Consider the following 19,946-nt stretch of genomic DNA (forward strand, 5'->3'; position numbering starts at 1 on the left):
AGGAAGGTTTGCTATAAAGGCATACTGTCCTTGAGAAGGCTTATTTTCTACCGCAGGGGGTTGAATACCCCCCCACTTACTGTGTTACACACACACACTCAAGCTACCCCCAATCATCAACCAACACCAACCCTAACCCTCCTCTTTGTGATTTCCCCCAGTTTAGTAATCGGATGTGGTGACTGGTAAAAGAGGGGGCACTTAAATCTGTCACTTTTACTGAGGGGCGTAAAATATAGGGAAGTGTAGAGCCACAGGGTTTATCCTTTTTGTCCTCTGCCAGTAAGCCCCAAGGAGAAAGAGATGGAGGGAGATGTAAGGATAAAAGTGTGAATGTGTATGCGTGCATGCATACCTGAAGAGAGGAGGGGAGAAAGATGATGATGTGTTCTGAGTAAAAGAGAGGTAGATGGAGAGAGGATGGAGGTGTGTTCTTTGAGTAAAAGAGCGTGAATGAGAGATTGCTGGTTTTATTAGTGAGAGGGAAATATAATAGTTTTACACTCCTTTGACAATCATCTTTACTCCTTTATACACATTTTCGTTGTCCCTCTCCGTGTACCCCGCGTCACTGTTTCCTGGCCTCTCTACTTGTAGCTCTTCCTTTCTCCCACAGCAATCTGTCTTTCATCCCCTAACATATCGCACCATCTGCCTTTTCTACCTTTTTCTCTCCTTACTTCTCTCTTGAAGGTTGTGGCTGAATAACACATGCTGTCTAGTCTAACATATAAACCCCCACACCACCCTCAGGCCTCTGCATGGCAGCTGAAGGTTAACCCTCACGAAACGTGGGCTGTAGATAGCCTTGCAGTTGGGCAAGTAACTGGAAATTTACTGGTGTTGGTCTGGTTCTGATGCAAAAATTGTGAAAAACATGTTTTAAAGGGCATTTTACTCTGATTGGTCCTGTGTTGGATGGGATGTTAAACAGGTGTCCTGACTCCGTGGCCACTAAATATCTCTTTGTCACAAATCATAACCCCTATTGAAATGTCCAGTCATACCATCATGGCAACCTGCAGCACCCTAACTCTCTGAAACCCGTTTGCTTTATCTGTCTCTCCCAGCTGCGTATATGGTATGAGAGGAAATCTGTCAGAAAATAAAAGTGCGCCTGTAAAGAAAATTGTGTAAATGCGTCAATACGTCAGAGTTGTAGTTAGGGTGAAAAAGGCTTGACAATCTACCCAACGAAAGCCCATACCAGGTCTTTTAAATACACACACACATTATGGCTTTCACACTATGATGCATTGGCCATGCTGGGTGATATCCGGAACTTCAGCATTGGACCAAAATGGAACAATTTGTCATTTGAACTCCATTCCCTTCTTTCATGGTCGGTATCTTGTCGTTGTTGTGTTCTCTCTCTTTGCTTCAGCCATCATCTTGTTTTTGCCTAAACTCATTATGGGGTCTCTAATGCCGGAATGCAGGAACATAAAAACAGACTCAAATTTATGTCGAAACTTGCAGTAGTCAGACAATGGGTATACAGTATGTGGTTTGTTTGTGTGTGTGTGTAAATCCTTCTGAGGACTTCACTTGGTTTCTTTGATCGTTACTTAAGAGGAAGATGTTCTTCTAGCGTTCTACCAACATAAATATTTGCCAACCATGTGTACCTAGCTTCAGGTTAACATCCAGCTGGAGTGAATATGAAGAAAGGGTGAAATGCTAGCACTTTGATGTTAATGAAATAAATAAAGGGAGGAACAGTTGGGTTAGGTTACTTGTTGAAGCATAAGAGAGCTAAGCTTCGTGCTAAGCCTTACAAAACCATCACAAGCAGGTGTTTTTTATTTTCTTTAAATACTTAAAGTCAGTGACATTACACATTAAAGTCCTGATACTGTTGTAATGTCAATGTCAGGTGGAGCGAGTGCATTTATCTACAGATCACATGCACAGATCACCCATAACATTATGGCCACCCGCCTACACTGCAAAAAAAATTGCCAATGGAACAAGACAATTTAACTATATTTGAGAAGATATTTGCTTGAAATAAGTGAAATAATCTGCCAATGGAGCAAGAAAAAAATTAAGCGGTATAATCTAGCTTGTTAAGAATAATATACCACATTTTAAGGATGGTAGGGTTTTTAACCTGAAAATAAGATACATATACATGATAAGTCATATATTTTTTGCAATGTAATATTGTGGACGTCCCCATTTTGCTACCAAAACAGCCCTGACCCGATGAGGCATGGACTCCGCTAGACCTCTGAAGGTGTACAGATCCTTTAAGTCCTGTAAGTTGCGAGGTGGGGCCTCCATGGATCGGACCTGTTAGTCCAGCACATCCCACAGATGTTTGATTAAAATGGACAGGGGTCAGCATGGGTACCCTTACTGGTCTGCGGCTACACAGCCCCATACAATACCAACTCTGCACTGTGTTCTGACACCTTTCTATCAGTACCACCATTAACATTTTCAGAAATTTGAGCTACAGTAGCTCGTCTGTAGCATTGATTTTGTATATATAAAAAACACTTTTATTTAAGGATAGTGATCATATGAAGACATTTATCATCACATAGTTGTTTGGCTCCTTTTTAAATCATAATGATGACAGAGATCACCCAAATGGCCCTGATCAAAAGTTTACATACCCTTGCAAATCTAAACAATTTATTTAAAATAGTGCAAGATGCATATAAAAAACATGCATTATACAGCAAGCATATAAAAAAAACATGTGCAAATGAATTGAAATACATTTCTTTTAAATCAAATAGTGCAAGGAAATGTGTCCAGCATCAGATATAGTAGAATTACAGTATTTTAATGTGAAAAAGTACAAAATAAACAAGGGCTAGAATGGCAGTAATATACATATGTGTGACCTAGCAGCAATCAATAGTTATTGAATATTATAGATACATCAGTGCAATAAGTTTATGAATGGTGGCATAGCACACTACAACTACAATCAGAATTAATAACATTCACACACAGCTTTAAATATATTAAGAGGATAATGCGATCATATACAGCAGTTAAAAGAAATATATATATATATATATATACAAAAAGAGTACTGTAGATTAGCAGCAATATTGGGTGTGCTGGAGATGTCATTCATACTCACAGCAGGTCCCGCAACGTCTTCTCTCACCTGCACAGTCAGCTGCCCCTTTCTGGTACCTGAGGACCTGGTTCTGGACAGCCTTGTCAGTGGCATCCCGGTTGGAAGGATTCTTCCTCATGGCTCCTGTAATACAGTAATCAGATATTGTACTTCAATGGTCTGACATGATTTTGAGAATTGCATGACATTCAAGACAAATGAAATGTTTCATGAAGACAACATGCTAGCGCAACTATAGTCTTTTTTCTACCTGATTGTAGAGCCAGCTGTGCCCTCAGCTCGACTTTCTCTTCTCTCCGCTTGATCTTCTCCACATGTTCTGAAAGTAAAGGCAGTTAATTATTCAGTCCTAAATATCTGGTTATTTTACAATCAGAACTCAAATCGTAGTGTCTGCCAACATTTTCATTCTTACCTTCATCCCCCAACCTCTGCCTTCTTGCCCTTAAAAGGCGTTCCGGAGGCATCCGAAAAAGATGCCCAAGCCACCTCAGCTGACCCCTCTCGATGTGGAGGAGCAGCGGCTCTACTCTGAGCTCCTCCCGGGTGACCGAGCTTCTCACCCTATCTCTAAGGGATCGCCCGGCCACCCTGCGGAGAAAGCTCATTTCGGCCGCCTGTATCCGGGATCTTGTCCTTTCGGTCATGACCCAAAGCTCATGACCATAGGTGAGAGTAGGAACGTAGATTGACTGGTAAATCGAGAGCTTCGCCTTGCGGCTCAGCTCTTTCTTCACCACAACAGACCGATACATCGTCTGCATTACTGCAGAAGCTGCACCGATCCGTCTGTCAATCTCCCGTTCCATCCTTCCCTCACTCGTGAACAAGACCCCTAGATACTTAAACTCCTCCACTTGAGGCAGGCACTCTCCACCAACCTGAAGTGGGCAAGCCACCCTTTTCCGACTGAGGACCATGGCCTCGGATTTGGAAGTACTGATTTTCATCCCCACCGCTTCACACTCGGCTGCAAACCGTCCCAGCGCATGCTGAAGGCCCTGGTTAGAAGGGGCCAACACGACAACATCATCTGCAAAGAGCAGAGACGAAATTGTGTGGTCCCCAAACCTGACACCCTCCGGCCCCTGGCTGCGCCTAGAAATTCTGTCCATAAAAATTACGAACAGAACCGGTGACAAAGGGCAGCCCTGCCGGAGTCCAACATGCACTGGGAACAAGTCTGACTTACTGCCGGCAATGCGGACCAAGCTCCTGCTTCGGTTGTACAGGGACCTGACAGCCCTTAGCAAAGGACCCAGGACCCCATATTCCCCAAGCACCCTCCACAAGATGCCGCGAGGGACACAGTCGAATGCCTTCTTCAAATCCACAAAACACATGTGGATTGGTTGGGCAAACTCCCATGAACCCTCCAACACCCCGTAGAGGGTATAGAGCTGGTCCAGTGTTCCACGGCCCGGACGAAAACCACACTGTTCCTCCTGAATCCGAGGTTCTACTATCGGCCGTATTCTCCTCTCCAGAACCCTGGCATAGACTTTCCCGGGGAGGCTGAGAAGTGTGATCCCCCTATAGTTGGAACACACCCTCCGGTCCCCCTTCTTAAAAAGAGGGACCACCACCCCGGTCTGCCATCCCAGAGGCACTGTCCCCGACCGCCACGCGATGTTGCACAGGCGTGTCAACCAAGACAGCCCCACAACATCCAGAGACTTGAGGTACTCAGGGCGGATCTCATCCACCCCCGGTGCCTTGCCACCGAGGAGTTTCTTGACCACCTCAGTGACTTCAGCCCGGGTGATGGACGAGTCCACCTCTGACCCCTCATCCTCTGCTTCCTCAATGGAAGACGTGACGGCGGGATTGAGGAGATCCTCGAAGTACTCCTTCCACCGCCCGACGACATCCCCAGTTGATGTCAACAGCTGCCCACCTCTACTGTAAACAGCGTTGGTAGGGCACTGTTTCCCTCTCCTGAGGCGCCGGATGGTTTGCCAGAATCTCTTCGAGGCCAGCCGATAGTCCTTCTCCATGGCCTCACCGAACTCCTCCCAGGCCCGAGTTTTTGCCTCCACAACCACCCGGGCTACAGCCCGCTTGGCCTGTCGGTACCCGTCAGCTGCGTCAGGAGTCCCACAAGCCAACCAGGCCTGATAGGACTCCTTCTTCAGCTTGACGGCATCCCTTACTTCCGGTGTCCACCACCGGGTTCGGGGATTGCCGCCTCGACAGGCACCGGAGACCTTACGGCCACAGCTCCGAGCGGCCGCTTCGACAATGGCGGTGGAGAACATGGTCCACTCGGACTCAATATCTCCAGCCTCCCTCGGGATCCAGTCGAAGCTCTGCCGGAGGGGGGAGTTAAAGATCTCTCTGACAGGAGACTCGGCCAGACGTTCCCAGCAGACCCTTACAGTACGCTTGGGCCTGCCGAGTCTGTCCAGCTTCCTCCCCCGCCATCGGATCCAACTCACCACCAGGTGGTGATCAGTTGACAGCTCCGCCCCTCTCTTCACCCGAGTGTCCAAGACATACGACCGCAGGTCAGATGAGACGACAACAAAGTCGATCATCGACCTGCGGCCTAGGGTGTCCTGGTGCCACGTGCACTGATGGACACCCTTATGCTTGAATATGGTGTTCGTTATGGACAAACTGTGACTAGCACAGAAGTCCAATAACTGAACACCACTCGGGTTCAGATCAGGGGGGCCGTTCCTTCCAATCACGCCCCTCCAGGTGTCACTGTCGTTGCCCACGTGGGCGTTGAAGTCCCCCAGTAGAACAATATAGTCCCCAGTTGGAGCACTTTCCAGCACCCCTCCCAGAGACTCCAAGAAGGTCGGGTACTCTGCACTGCGGTTCGGCCCGTAGGCACAAACAACAGTGAGAGACCTATCCCCGACCCGTAGGCGCAGGGAAACGACCCTCTCGTTCACCGGGGTAAACTCCAACACATGGCGGCAGAGCTGGGGAGCTATAAGCAAACCCACACCAGCCCGCCGCCTCTCACCATGGGCAACTCCAGAGTGGTGAAGAGTCCATCCTCTCTCAAGGAGTGTGGTTCCAGAGCCCAAGCCGTGCGTAGAGGTGATCCCGACTACCTCTAATCGGAACCTCTCAACCTCACGCACTAACTCAGGCTCCTTCCCCGCCAGCGAGGTGACATTCCACGTCCCTAGAGCTAGTTTCCGTGTCCAGAGATCGGGTTGTCTAGGCCCCTGCCTTCGACCGCCACCCGATCCTCTTCGCACCGGCCCCTTATGGTCCCTCCTGTGGGTGGTGAGCCCACGGGAGGGCGGCCCCACGTCGCCCGTTCGGGCTGAGCCCGGCCGGGCCCCATGGGGGAAGGCCCGGCCACCAGGCGCTCGCATACGAGCCCCAACCCCGGACCTGGCTCCAGGGTGGGGCCCCGGCTGCGCCATACCGGGCGACGTCACGGTGCTCATAATTTTATTCATCATTAAGGGGGGTTTGAAATTGAAATTGACAAATAAAACTGGAAGCAACATGCTTTAATAACAAGTTAAGCATCTGGGTTAAGTGAATGAACCCACACATACCAATGTAGCAGTCCTCCACATTGTGGCGTGGTTCCTTGGAGTACTGTGCTTGTTCCATCCTAAAAATAAACATTAAAGTTGGTGAACAGGTAAATATGGTGAAACCAAGTAAACATTGCAGCCATTACCAGATCAACTTTTAATTGACATACCTCCAAGGCTGCAATCCACAAGGTGTTGTGGTGTAGATATGCATCCTTGGGGTGGTAGGGGCCCAGAATGGAACCATTTTCGCTCATCTGGTGATACACACGTCCGGTCTCTCACGTATCTAGGAAAAGTTACGGTTTTGTAAGTATTAACCCTGCAAAACAGATTTTCATCCCAAGTTTTAAATTGTTATCACGTTTTCAAAATCACCTGCATGTTTGATAAGGGACAGTCTCCCAGGTGTCTTAAGGTGGTGAACAAGTTCTGGCAAACTTGTCGTGGCTGAATGACCTTCTGCTGGTGATGCTGTGTGGTGACCAGTAGCCAAGTCCCCCTTTGAGCCAAAGGCGTGGAACTACTGCCACACTGTCATACTCCTCCGGGAACAAAACTACAGAAAATGTCATGACCTGAAAGCAATGTTTAGAAAAGAGGTTTGAAAAATCTGCAGCATAAGACACACACTGGCTAGCTAAGAACAATGTGGATACACAAAGACACACAAGACACATCAGTAACGGAATTGTAACAAGTGCAGGTTTAGCTAGTCTAGCTAAATGTTACTGCCAAGAGTAACATTATCCACATGATGTGGATAAAGTTACACAAAGAAACACGATTTAGCTAACGTTACCTATCAGTTGATAAAATTCTAACTTGTTGATACACTAGGAAACACGATGTAGACAAGTTAGCTAACAATGTTACCATACCTGTTCAATTGTTGATATGCGAAGAAGCACAAAACATCCAAGGTTGAGGATAAACGAACAAACAAAAAGGAAAAACAAAGGAAAACAAGGGTTACTGTAGGTATTTCATCTCAGGCCAACGCTGTTTTTTTCAAGCTTATTTTCTATACCTTGTTTTCCTGCCTATGGTTTTGAACTTGCGTTCAGCTACCAGTAATTTTGACTAAAGTTAAAACTAAATTTTAATGTTAATAGAATATTGCAAACAGTCATTGTTTAATAAAAAAACGTCATTACGTTCTTACTCAGTTACCTAACAACACTTAGGTATTTATAGTAACGCAGAATAGAACTCACCATAGCTATGTAGGTGACTTGGTGTTCAATAATTTTCAGTCCGATGTCCAAAAAAAGTGTGATCTTCGTTTGTTTTGGGAGTTCATCAAATTGTAGTAAAACAATGTCATAATCCACATGTTGTATTGTCCAATTCAGAGCATATAGCTTATACCTTACACCCTTTGAAAAAGAGTTGTTCCTTTTCCTCAATGAGACTTCACATTACTAGAACGTGGGATTCCTAGCTTGCAAAAATGGCAATTGTCTTACTTTATGTGCAATTCACATTCGCTACAGCGCCATCTACGTACATGACAGTGTCTAAACACAGAACTGTCCCCAATGAAGCGATTAAAGGTGAGGCTATAGGCGAGTAGTTGAGCCGGAACCATGCGGAAATTGGCCATTAGTTTGTGGAAAAAGTGATGGTAAGCAATGGCGAGAGACGTGTTTACTGTACGTGTCTACACAAAGGTCCTTAACACAAACAATAGTGCAGAAGTCGAAGTCTATTTTATTTATAAACTACCAATGTTGACCAAAGTTTTTTACACTAAGATGTAACAATATTAAAATAAAGTTAATACAAATAATCAGTACAAGAATAAAAGGGGTACAATAGCATCTCTGCTGGAAGAAAATGGCAAAACAAGCAGATACAGCAGATCACAGCGTACGCCGACTCTTTGGAGGCTAGCCGCCAGCGTAATGCAGTCGGGCCGCTGGTGGAAAGCCGCCTGAGATGCAAATTGATTGCTCACGGGGGACACGTTGTATGCTTGATTTTGGTTTTAAATGTTTTAAAAACATAGTTATTTGAATCAATATAACAATTGCACGCCTCAGTTGTTGTGTGTGATTATCATGCAAGCAAAGGTGGGCGCACATGAACAGATTAGTGACCGGCAAAGCACTAGTTTAATTTACTCTGGTTTTGGTTGGTTGGTTAGCTGGTAAAAACTGAGTACAGTATATCTACGATAGTATTAGCCAACCCATATAAAATGTGATTTAGTTATTTGTCAAATGCACCGAACACAGCCAGGAGTTGTACTGAAAAATAATATTATTAATATAATAATAACAAATATTTGTTAGATAGCTGTAACATGACGCTGCCTTCAAGATAAAACATTATATGTAATTAATCATGATATTTGAGGAGAAAAGGTGTGTTGGGAAGCACTCTGCCAAAGGATGATTGCATTTGATGTAGCCAACTCAACTCTGCCCTATACAGGTAGGCCATGTGATTCTGCCTGATTCTGCATCTCAGACAACTGCGTACATTGGTTAGCACTGGCTGCTGATGACTTTGACTTTAAGCTAAGAATGCAGGTGTAAAGTCAAAGTGTATTTATTTGATTTATGTTTAGAAAATCAATCGCTGGTAGCCCCAATAATTGCAGGTTACGTTTGCGCGAGTAAAACATACAGCTCCGGAAAAAATTAAGAGACCTCTGCACTTTTATCTTTCCTTTCCAAAAAAGTTGAAAAGGAAAGTTTTGAGTGGTCATTTTTAGTGGTCTCTTAATTATAACCCTTCTGTTCCTCACTCAAAACCTTCCTTTTCGATGTTTTTGGAAAAGAAAGAAAAAGGTGCAGTGGTTTCTTATTTTTTTCCGGAGCTGTATTTTTGTGCGAGTGTTCACGATTTCAAACGTGCATTCATGTGCCTGGGGTTTCTGCAACATTTTGAAAATGTTGGTGGTTGTGAAGCAAAACATCAGACTACTGTAGATTTAGTGTACGCGTGAAAAGCTACAGATATCTTGATTTTTATATAAAATAATGTCAATACCCTTTTTGAGAAATTGCCATTTATTGCCAAAAGGTTACAGCAGAAAAAAGGTTCTGGAGTGGTCATCACAGTCTCTTGATCTTAATATCATCGAGCCACTCTGAGGAGATCTCAAACGTGCGGTTCATGCAAGGCGACCAAAGACTATGCATGACCTGGAGGCATTTTGCCAAGACGAATGGGCAGCTATACCACCTGCAAGAATTTGTGACCTCATAGACAACTATTACAAAAGACTGCAGGCTGTTATTGATGCTAAAGGGGGCAATACACAGTATTAAGAACTAAGGGTATGCATGTGTGTTGTGTGACTGCGTGTGAGAGGGACAATGTGCTATGTGTTTGCACTTTTGTGTGACAGCAGACAGCAACCTCCCTGTCACTTCAAACTGATGCCTAACCCCTTAACCCTTTAAAGAATGGGTGACGTTGACAATGTGTTGACAGGATCAGACTCAGAGCATCTGTGTTAGTGAAGACCTGTCACTTCTGACAACATTTGCGCATCAGACCTCCGCATGAAACCCATAGGCATCTAATGATTAGATGTGTGTGTGCTTTGCATGCACCATTATCATTTATTATAAAATTAGGCAGTCAGTTTAGTGTAGTCCATAGAAGCCTTTAGACTAGCGATTACATGAGACAGGATACCTCTTTCTGTATTGTCAAAACTCATAAGGTCTTGCGAAGAAAACTATTGAACTTGCAATGGATTAAAAGGACACGCAAATGTGTGTATAACCATAACCATTTGATCTGTAAATACACAGTATGCACAGTAAAAACATTTAAAATGTTTGAAGTTTCAGATGTTTATTTGTTGTATCGTGCTATGACACCATTCATAAGCATATTACACTCATATGTATCAAAAAATTCAATAATTCTATAAAATTGCTGCCTGTTTATTTTTGCCAAACTTGCCATATTTATAGTGTTCAATACTACTACGCATATTGTTGTTAGTTAACTGTACTCTTTTAAACTGCTGCTACAGTGTGATGTATATTATTGATGTATATTATTGCTTTATTTTTGCTATATTTTTGCTTTATATTGCTCCGGGGAAAAATTAAGAGACCACTGCACCTTTTTCTTTCCTTTCCAAAAAAGCTGAAAAGGAGAGTTTTGAGTGAGGAACAGAAGCATTCAATTTGCAGTGGTCTCTTCATTTTAACCCTTATGTTCCTCACTCAAAACCTTCCTTTTCGACTTTTTTGGAAAGGAAAGAAAAAGGTGCAGTGGTCTCTTAATTTTTTCCAGAGCTGTATATTTGCATATATATTTTCTTGTTAATTCTTATTATGTAGTTGTCGGGTGCAATGTCACAAGAATTTCATTGTGCAGGATGACGCTGTGTTCTGTGCATTTGACAAAGAAACTTGAAACATGTGAATTGAAATTAGTTGTATGGTGAAATAATTTGAATTGGAATTAGTTGCATGGCAGTCATTCTTGGTTGTATAGTGGAACTGGTTATGTACAGGAACTGGTTGTAAAATGTGATGTGCTGCAATTGGTTTAATAATGACATTGGTTGTTGGATATGTACAGATACTGTTGGATTATATTTTTGTTTTCATGATTCTGAAATCTAATACAATTGTTCTTAATCCTCGCAACAACCACTTATTCACTGATTGAATCACACATAAAATCACTTCCTCAGTTTCAGCACTGCTTTTACCCAATTTCGATTTGTCCAAAAAATCTATGAAATTACTGCTTCTCATGAATGTAAATTATTCTACCTGGGCCTAAAGAATTGCTTGCTAACCAAGAAGACGTAGCCTAGATATGAGATTGAGGCTAGTCAAGCAGGCCCTATTGATTTGCTGGGGTGTATTTAAGAGTACTACAAGCAGCGTCCCTCTTGTACTGGCAAAAATGAGCTTTTATAGAGCCCTGCTTATCCTAATTCTTGGTAAATTAGCTATTTTACACCTAACCTGACGCAGCCTAATGTATGTCTTCTGAATGTGCAATTAGAACTTATTCCCTGCCTCTGCCTTTAATGTAAATGTTTAACTCAATGATACAGATGTATTAAAAATACATGTGGCCTCATCGCCACAAGAGAGAGGCTGTTTTAAATATACAATTACAGAGAAGAATCATCTCTCGTGATTTCTGGTTCTACACAGTCATGTTCCAATCCAAACTTTTACCAGTCATATGTGTCTGGGGGAACCTGAAATGATGAAAGTATTTAACTTCAGTGGCAGAGCTTAGCTCTCTCTCCCAGGTTCCCAATATTTAATACTATTCTCCCAAAAATGTATGTACGTATGATGTATGATGAACAGAAGATTGTTATTAGGCTACAATGAAATGTACCTGCAGTTACAAAACTTCGCTTCTACCTGTTTTTGGACCTGGATCATAACTGTAATTCCCTTTCGCTATAAGCTGCAATGCTGCTCCTGTCATTGTGCAGTGTAATGAGAAATGTCTGTTGAGGAAGAGTGGAAGGGTATTTGACAAAGAGGTGCGTCTGACAAAGGGGACAAAGTCCCCAACAAAGTCCCCAACAAAGTCCTCAACACACCCTTGGTGATGTTAATCAGAGGTCCTGCATAACATTTGATTATGTAATCATCTGGCCCCACCAAGTCTCCAAACAAACAAGTATCCAACAGCCCCTTGTTGATGTTAATCAGTGTCCTGGTAACATTTGCTTCACCAAAGATCTGGAACACCAGGTGTGGGCCATTAGCCCCACCCTCCTGAGCTCACCTGGAGAGGTGTGAAACTCTGAGCAAACTGTATTGTACTGTATGGGTTATGGGTCAATCTTCACAAGAAGTTGCATGTCCTTGTTGCATGTCAGACAACAACTGACGGCAATGCTCCATCCATTCTATAATTTTGCATAGATTAAGTGGGACAGTTCCTGTCCTTTGTGTTCATTGTGTTTGCCAAGGTAAAGTAATGGTAATAACTTTTTGGGGGAGTGGTTTAGATGTCTGATTTTAGGATAAGTAGTCATGTCTCCAAAAAGTTATTTGAGTTTGTCCTTGTTAAAGAGACCTCCCAACATGTCGTGTTGTAGTCATATTTGGGAGTTTGTCATTGTTAAAAAGACCTCCCAACACGTCATGTTGTAGTCATATTTAGGAGTTTGTCCTCGTTAAAGAGACCTCCCAACACGTCATGTTGTAGTCATATTTAGGAGTTTGTCCTCGTTAAAGAGACCTCCCAACACGTCATGTTGTAGTCATATTTAGGAGTTTGTCCTCGTTAAAGAGACCTCCCAACACATCGTGTTGTAGTCATATTTAGGAGTTTGTAATCGTTTAAGAGATCTCCCGACATGTTGTATTGTAGCCATGTTCAGGAGTCTTTAACAGAAGCTCCTAGCACACCTTTGTGCTATAGTGCCTTAATAATTATGGTATAGTTGGTAGACTGTGAGGCTATTAGGAAGGACGTTGAATCGTGTTAGTATGTAACTATATTTTATATTGTAACTTTATTGCTTATTTGGAATACATTTTATTACTTTGGAATATAGATTACAACGGCATTCCTCATTCATCTTCATACTCAAGCTCGTAGGGCTAATGGTAATTACACGCACATAAGTAAGTCTAAGCGACCAGTGATCATCCCAGTGTCGTCGGGCATAATTAACTTTCTGTTAGACCCAGGAACACATGTCATTTTACTGTATGGTTCGTGTTAAAAGACCTACCCCTTATGGCCGCTTATGATAACTGATACAGGCACACACACGTACGTAAATCAAAGTGACCAGACTGATCATCTCTGAGTTCCCGTGTTGCTACACTGTCCCTTGTCTTCTGGCCTTGACTGATGAGGAGCATTGAGGATAACGTAGGCTGTGAAACATATGATCTTTTAATTGTTTGGCTTGTGATGAAAGATTAGCTACCTTTTCTAAGAATATGATAATTCCATATGATAATTTATGATTGCTTATGTTTACAAACAATATGGAGTCAGATTATTTAAACATTTGTATTTTTATTCATCACTAATTTTACGTTCCCTTACACTCATTTTCCTAGCCGTCCCCCGGTAACCTTCTAGTGGTAAACCTTTACAACCACTCTCCCATTTACCCCCTCACTACAATTGTAACGTCGGATCTATCCATTTTCTCTTGCTTCTGCTTCTCAACAAATTTTCTAAAGACATTTCTCAAGGGCACATATCATAATATATAATTTTTATAATGTATTGCCTTTCTGTCCCCTGAGTGGCAGACATATCTTCCATTTTTCCAAGTTTTGTTACTTAATTTTCCACAATCTGACTTTATACCCAGGGTTGCCAGATTCACTGACAATATAGGACCTATCACCCTCAGAATCCACAAACTGCACACTGTCATTAAAAATAGCCCAAATATGAAGGAAACTATCCCATCTGGCAACACTGGCTACACTCACACGGTCACAGATTGGTTGATCATACAAATGCATTTTGGAATCATAAAAAATTGAGATGTTTATCACTTCAATGTCAACTAAATAGTATGTGGCGAATAATATAATTATATTCTGCTTGCTATATTTTTTTCAACCATAAGATATACTTCTTGGGGGCACCTGTTGGCTGCCATGGGTGCCGCGCACCCATAGCACCCATTAAAGCTCTGCCTCTGACTCAGTTGAAGAGTTGACATGGTAATTTCAATGGTTAATATTCCACTGCAAACAGCAACATGGAACCTGTGGGATTGACAAGGCACTAGCTCATTAATTAGTTCTGATTTGGTTACCGTATTGCTGTTCACAAACCTTGATCAGTGCTCAATCATTTCCAACCATTACCACACCCTACCTCTCTCCATCTCCTCCCCTGTTTCCTGTTACCTCCCCTACTCTCCCTTTGGTGTTTTCCTCAAGCTTCTTGACCTGTCAACTATTACACTGTTATTTTAAAGAAGAGAGAAAATGCATTACAGAAAGAGAAACCCACATGGAAATAACCTATATAAACATATATGTTTAAATATAGGTTTTGATATATGTTTTTAATATATGTGACATATATAAAATTGTTCGTTTTCCTATATTATATGTACATATATACACATATATGTACATATATGGGTACATATATGTACCTATTTAGGTACATGTATGCACGTATATATGTGTGCATATATGTACACATATATGCACATATGTGTACATATATACGGGCTTATATGTACCTATATGTTTACCTATATATTAGTAAAATTATTAAAATCCATAGCTACTATGCAACATAAATAAAAGCCCAAAATGTAGAAATGTACATTTATTTATTTACTTAAGAACAATCAAATAGAACAAGAACAAAAACAAGACAAAAAACTGAATAGAAAAAAAAAAACTATTTATCTTGTTGATCTTCTCAGCTCCGTGAGCTTCGAATTGATAGATGTGCCTATCTGCCCTTGGCTGGCTGCCGGCCACTTCTTCAATGTAGCATCTAGAGAAGACAAAAATAATTAGACAGTATAATAATAATATAGTGCTTCATCAGGAACCCAAAGTGCTTACAGTACAGCTGCGACTGGAGACATATTTTGGATAAAGGGCTGACCATAATAAAAAATTTGTTATGTAAACACGTCAATTGGAAGATTCTGATTGGATTCTGCTAAATCTGAAAGAAATTCTGATTGGAAACATCACCCCCCCTTTTTGGGGGGGGGGCATCGTTCTTTCATATGCACATGTCCGTCATGGGAACTGCATTGTTAACAGTCACACGGTCAATCATGTGCATCCAAAGCAGAGAAAATTCATGGATAGGAAAATTTTTGCCACTCCCGAGTTTTTTGTTTAGCTTAAAACACAGGTGAAGTTCAACTTCTGCAGGTGTTTTAGGGAAATTAAGTCCGCTCTGCGGATGTCAAAATGCTATTATTCTGAATAAGTCTTGGTGCATGTTTATGCACGTCATGATTAGATTATTTGTTTCCATGTAAACAGATTCAGATATTCTAATCCCTCAAATTTTTTATCTGATGTAAGAAACTTTGCACATGTAAACATATCTAGTTGTCAATGGGCTGCACTTTTATAGCATTTTCCTGCACCCAACAGTACCCAAAATACATTACAATGTCCTCCCATTGACCCATTCACACACACATTCCACCCGCGAGCTGCCATGCTAGGTTTACTCGAAGAGCAATAAGATCAAGCAATAAAATCAAGCAAATCAATTACCGGTATAGACAAAATAAGGCACAAACACAGGACAGAGGGGATTAAGGTGAAGGAGGGGTGAATATGATTATTTAAGAACACTTCAGACGACAACAATATGCCATGAGGTTATTTGCAACACTATATGTTCTACAAAATAGAGGACTACACACCTTACAGCGCAATACCCCAGCAATGTGGCTTTAGAAGAGGAAAGGTAGGATCAAGAAGTCAGAAAGCGATGAATTAGTATTAAAGGTACCAAGCAGATACAGTAACAATAATTGGTGCCCTACGTTATGCAGTCTCCATTGATGCCTAATAAATATTGATACAAGTAGGCTATGGTTAAAGTGGTGAACTTATAAAGTCTTAAAAGTTTGGTTTTCCCTTCTCAATGCATTATGCATTTACTCGCCAATAATGGCTGCCTTTTTAATTTGGTCAAGTGCGACCAGCTGCTCCCCATCCCCTCTGGTTGGCTTCCCACCTTAAAGTAATATTTCAAAATTATTATGAAAGGGGTGTAAAAAGACGGTGGAGAAAGCAAGAGTTTTTTTATATACACATCATGTTTTCTTGAGGTGCAAGGAAATACAAAAATGCCAAGTAAAAAAGCAATGGTATGCCCGCACACACATAATTTATTCCACTGAATATGACTGATTTTTTTTTTTCAAGGACAGAAGAGATTAGGAACATGTTGTTTTGTACCATTCAGGTTGCTTTTCAGCAAAGTCTCCAAATCAAAGGTGCCCAGCAGCAGATTCCGCACCATGGCAGTAGCAGAGGGGGCAAGGCGGGCTGCTTTCCACACTTCTGCCTGGCAAAACACCCCAGAGCCCTTTATAACTTCAATCTGAAAAATAATTTCACATTACAATATACATTTATTGGCAACTTTTAGAAACTTTTTCATGTTTCATATTGATTCTTATGCTTAGCTTCCCAATAGTTAATAGGTTTATATGTATAAATGCAGATGAATGATAAAGAAATGAAACAAATTAATCACTGCCCAAAACGTTATTAAAGGAGAGAAGGAGGAGGACAGGGTGGGGGGAAAGGAGGAGGTTGGATGGAGAGTAGGGAAGGAGAAAAGACAGTGGGTGGAGAGGAGTGAAGGGGGGCAGGAGGAGAGGATGATTGTCACTTATAACACTAATTGGCTCCTACAAAGCACACAGTTTATACCCATCCTTACTACATAATATGTTATTCACCTGTGTTTTCGCTGAGGTCTCAGCTGTTGCTGCAGTCTTGTTAGAGAAGAAAAACATTGTTAAACTCTTCAACAATTTTATAAATATGGGGCAAGTAAATTACATATTACCACTAACTATCCCAACATAAAAATCCCTATAGCTCAGTTGGAGCCTTAAGTAAAATCTGAGGTATAAAAGGGTTACACACACCTGTGGTGTCTCTCGAAAGCGCTCAGTCACCATGGGACTCTCTTTAAAGGGCTCGGTCTCCTCTGGGCTCTGTCTCCTCTCTGGAGTCTTAGAGAAGAAAGAAACATAGTAAAACTCAACAATTTCTATTCATCCAAGCAAGCCACTATAGATTCGTATTTACAGGGGGGGCTTGGAAAACATTAAACATGCCAATAAATTAAAGTTACATGCAAAAGTAATCAGCCAAACATCATAAAAATCCATATAGCTCTGTTTGAGTAACAAGTAAAATAAATAAATAAATAAAAATGCAAGGGGTTACTCACCGGTTGCACTTCTCCAAAAGTCGAGAAGGAGGAATCTAGATCCTCCACAGGAGTCCTTCCAGTCTTCTTCATAGAAGAAAAATATAGTTATTCTCTTAAATAAATTAAAGTGTAAATACATAAAAAATTAACACTATCAATCAGCCCAACATCACAAGTCTCTCCAGTTCTGCTTGAGAAACAATTTTAAAAAGCAATGAAAATCAGAGGAACTTACCTTTTGAGCAATAATGGGGAGGTCACTTTTCATTTGAGGGATTTCTAGAAAGAGGTTATATAAAGAAAAAACAATAATTACAATCACTAGATCAAAATAGCACCCAGCAACTCAGTGCCCTTACTCTTCGAAAGACATTTCCTGCAGCTGTGAACTCAAGCTAAAACCCTCCAAAGCCCATTGATAAGGCTCTGCAGAGGAAACCTAGTTGTGAACGCAATTTTCTTTCTCCAATTTCTCCCAAATTCTAATTCCCCAGGGTTTTTTTCTGGAGCCGATTGCCTTCTTGAGCCGTTAAAGGCAGAAAAGCATCATTTATTCTCATGAACTGTATGTTCTCTAGGCCATGACTTTTGTTAACCCTCTACAAATTCCTCCAGAAAGAGACAAATAAATATAATTCTAATTTTAATCTTATCAACGGCTATATGAGCACACACACTACCTCACCAGCTAACAACATATTTTGCCAAACATGTGTTTCAGCCCATAACATTTCTAAGTTTACACTTCTCTGCCACCGCAATATCCATCTCCAGAAAAAACCTTGCTAATAAATATTTAAATTAGGAATACTTACGATTGATGATAATGTCTTTCAGACGTGCATTTTCATTTTTAAGAGAATGGACTTCATTTCTCAACTCCTGCAAATTTCTTTGCATTTGGTCAAGTTTCCTTCTCTCCCACATCTGTTCATCCAGGTGTTTTCTAAATTCAGCAGCTGTCTACGAGAAAGAGACAGAGAGAAGAACAACAGCTAATTGTTATATAACTTATTTTGTAAATGGTTGATTCTGATTGGCTGGGAGGATGTCATGAGAGGTGTAAGAGGAAGGTGGCAAGAAGTCTAGGGCAGAAGTCCCTCCACTTGGCTATATGTAACTGGTTGTCTGGCCTCCTGGTGGTTATTCCTTACTTAAAACATGAAACTTCCACATCTTGTATTTCATGTAATGTATGTATGTAATACACCACACACTGGATGTCATCATTTAGGCTACCTTTTTCTTAGAGGGTGGTACTATGTCCTCTTCATCCCCAAAATGCTCCTCCTCTTCGCTGGCCCGCTGGGAGGGAGAGAGAAAGAGAGAGGACAAAGTTGCCTACTGTGCCGGTGTCATACCTTGTTACAGCTACTGGTAATGCACTTTATTATAAAAGTCTTACTTATCTTTACTGTATTGCAACACACACTGGATGCAGACTGGTAGTGTACCTTGTTCATTGAAGGCCTGTCATGACGCGCCTCATCCTCCTCCTCCTCCTTCTCCTCCTCCTCCTCCTCCTCGTTGTTGTATTTAGAAGGACATCTCTTTTTATTGTCAACCTTGACAGAGAGAAACAGACTGACTTTTAGCCCAACTCTTATTAACTTACGTTACACCACCTTGCACATACATTTTGTCAACAAAGCACATGAAATCATCATAGATGACACAATTACAAACCTACACACATGCCTACACATTAAGAAACAAGAGAGAGAGGGGGAGATCATTTAAGTAAAGCACCAATTGGTGCAGTCAGTTACCCTTTTCTTTGAAGCCTTCTCAGTCTGCCCCTGATCACGGTACTTTGAGTTTGGGATGTGAGGACGTTTTGTTTGCTGTGTGACTTCTTTCTCCATCTCCATCCCACGCAGTTTAATTTGGAGAGTTTTTTCAAATTCTGGTGCAATAAAATTAAAATGTTATCATGAACTGCAAACGTTTGTCTAATCATGTTTAACGTTACCAAATCTAACATTAGTCCCAATTGGACTTCGCTTAAATTAGCAAATTATGTAGCTAACATGAGCCAGAAAGTGAAGCTATTGCTAACCAGGTACCTAGCAAGATCCATTTTAGACTTCTTTAAGAGCGAGAAAAAACATTAAATGTGGTATGTAACTACATAACGTCAGCTAAAGTTAGCGTGTAACATACTTGCCACGTCAATAATTCTTGCTGGGTGCACCGGCCAGGGTTGGCGGCCTTTTCGCCATTCCACCAGCTTCTCGGTTTTTTCAGTCCTTTCAAGAAAATCTTTTACTGAAAAATTCCGGACACAGTCGAGAGCCAAAATACTATGGGCCCCTCTATCCTCACCCTCAGTCCATTCAAGTAGGACATAGCGGATCTCCAACGCTGATATCGCCATTTTTACGCCCAGCCGTTATCTTTCGGCGCGAAAGATAGCGTGCTGGGCCGCATGCGGTTGACGTCATCAACTACGC

At 41.7% G+C, this 19,946-nt stretch overlaps 2 protein-coding genes and 2 long non-coding RNA genes across 9 annotated transcripts in view; 1 reads left to right on the plus strand and 3 right to left on the minus strand.

Annotated features, from left to right (window-relative positions):
• Nucleotides 1-19,946, plus strand: part of LOC105008069 (serine/threonine-protein kinase BRSK2) — an 864,007-nt gene that overhangs the window by 73,210 nt on the left and 770,851 nt on the right. The gene's annotated exons all lie outside the window — the stretch shown is intronic.
• LOC117593350 lies at nt 6,631-7,180 on the minus strand. The gene is made up of 3 exons (XR_004574796.1): nt 6,991-7,180; nt 6,783-6,901; nt 6,631-6,689 (listed from the first exon to the last, which is right to left on the minus strand). It is a non-coding gene; the product is annotated as an uncharacterized LOC117593350 (long non-coding RNA).
• LOC114829580 lies at nt 14,847-18,970 on the minus strand. 2 transcript variants are annotated; one of them, XM_029115111.2, is made up of 11 exons: nt 18,948-18,970; nt 18,733-18,798; nt 18,309-18,456; nt 17,729-17,772; nt 17,512-17,577; nt 17,204-17,290; nt 17,012-17,047; nt 16,503-16,647; nt 16,207-16,278; nt 15,962-15,989; nt 14,847-15,063 (listed from the first exon to the last, which is right to left on the minus strand). In XM_029115111.2, exons 1-11 carry the CDS (start codon nt 18,954-18,956, stop codon nt 14,898-14,900), a joined length of 867 nt encoding a protein of 288 aa, XP_028970944.2. In that variant the 5' UTR covers nt 18,957-18,970; the 3' UTR covers nt 14,847-14,897. The 2 variants fall into 2 exon arrangements, with proteins under 2 accessions (XP_028970944.2, XP_028970945.1); XM_029115112.2 differs by lacking the exon at nt 15,962-15,989 and having other exon boundaries at nt 14,899-15,063.
• On the minus strand, nt 18,999-19,737 carry LOC117593349. Its single transcript, XR_004574795.1, has 3 exons — nt 19,657-19,737; nt 19,263-19,399; nt 18,999-19,058 (listed from the first exon to the last, which is right to left on the minus strand). It is a non-coding gene; the product is annotated as an uncharacterized LOC117593349 (long non-coding RNA).

Source organism: Esox lucius, chromosome 19, assembly GCF_011004845.1.
Source record: "Esox lucius isolate fEsoLuc1 chromosome 19, fEsoLuc1.pri, whole genome shotgun sequence".
Lineage (NCBI taxonomy): Eukaryota > Metazoa > Chordata > Actinopteri > Esociformes > Esocidae > Esox > Esox lucius.

What these genes read in the sequence shown, in the direction of transcription:
- LOC114829580 (XM_029115111.2), bottom strand. An exon ending in GCTTTCGAGAGACACCACAG is followed by an intron (nt 17,048 to 17,203) that starts GTGTGTGTAACC and finishes TTCTCTAACAAG; the next exon opens with ACTGCAGCAACAGCTGAGAC. An exon ending in AGACCTCAGCGAAAACACAG is followed by an intron (nt 16,648 to 17,011) that starts GTGAATAACATA and finishes ATTATTTTTCAG; the next exon opens with ATTGAAGTTATAAAGGGCTC.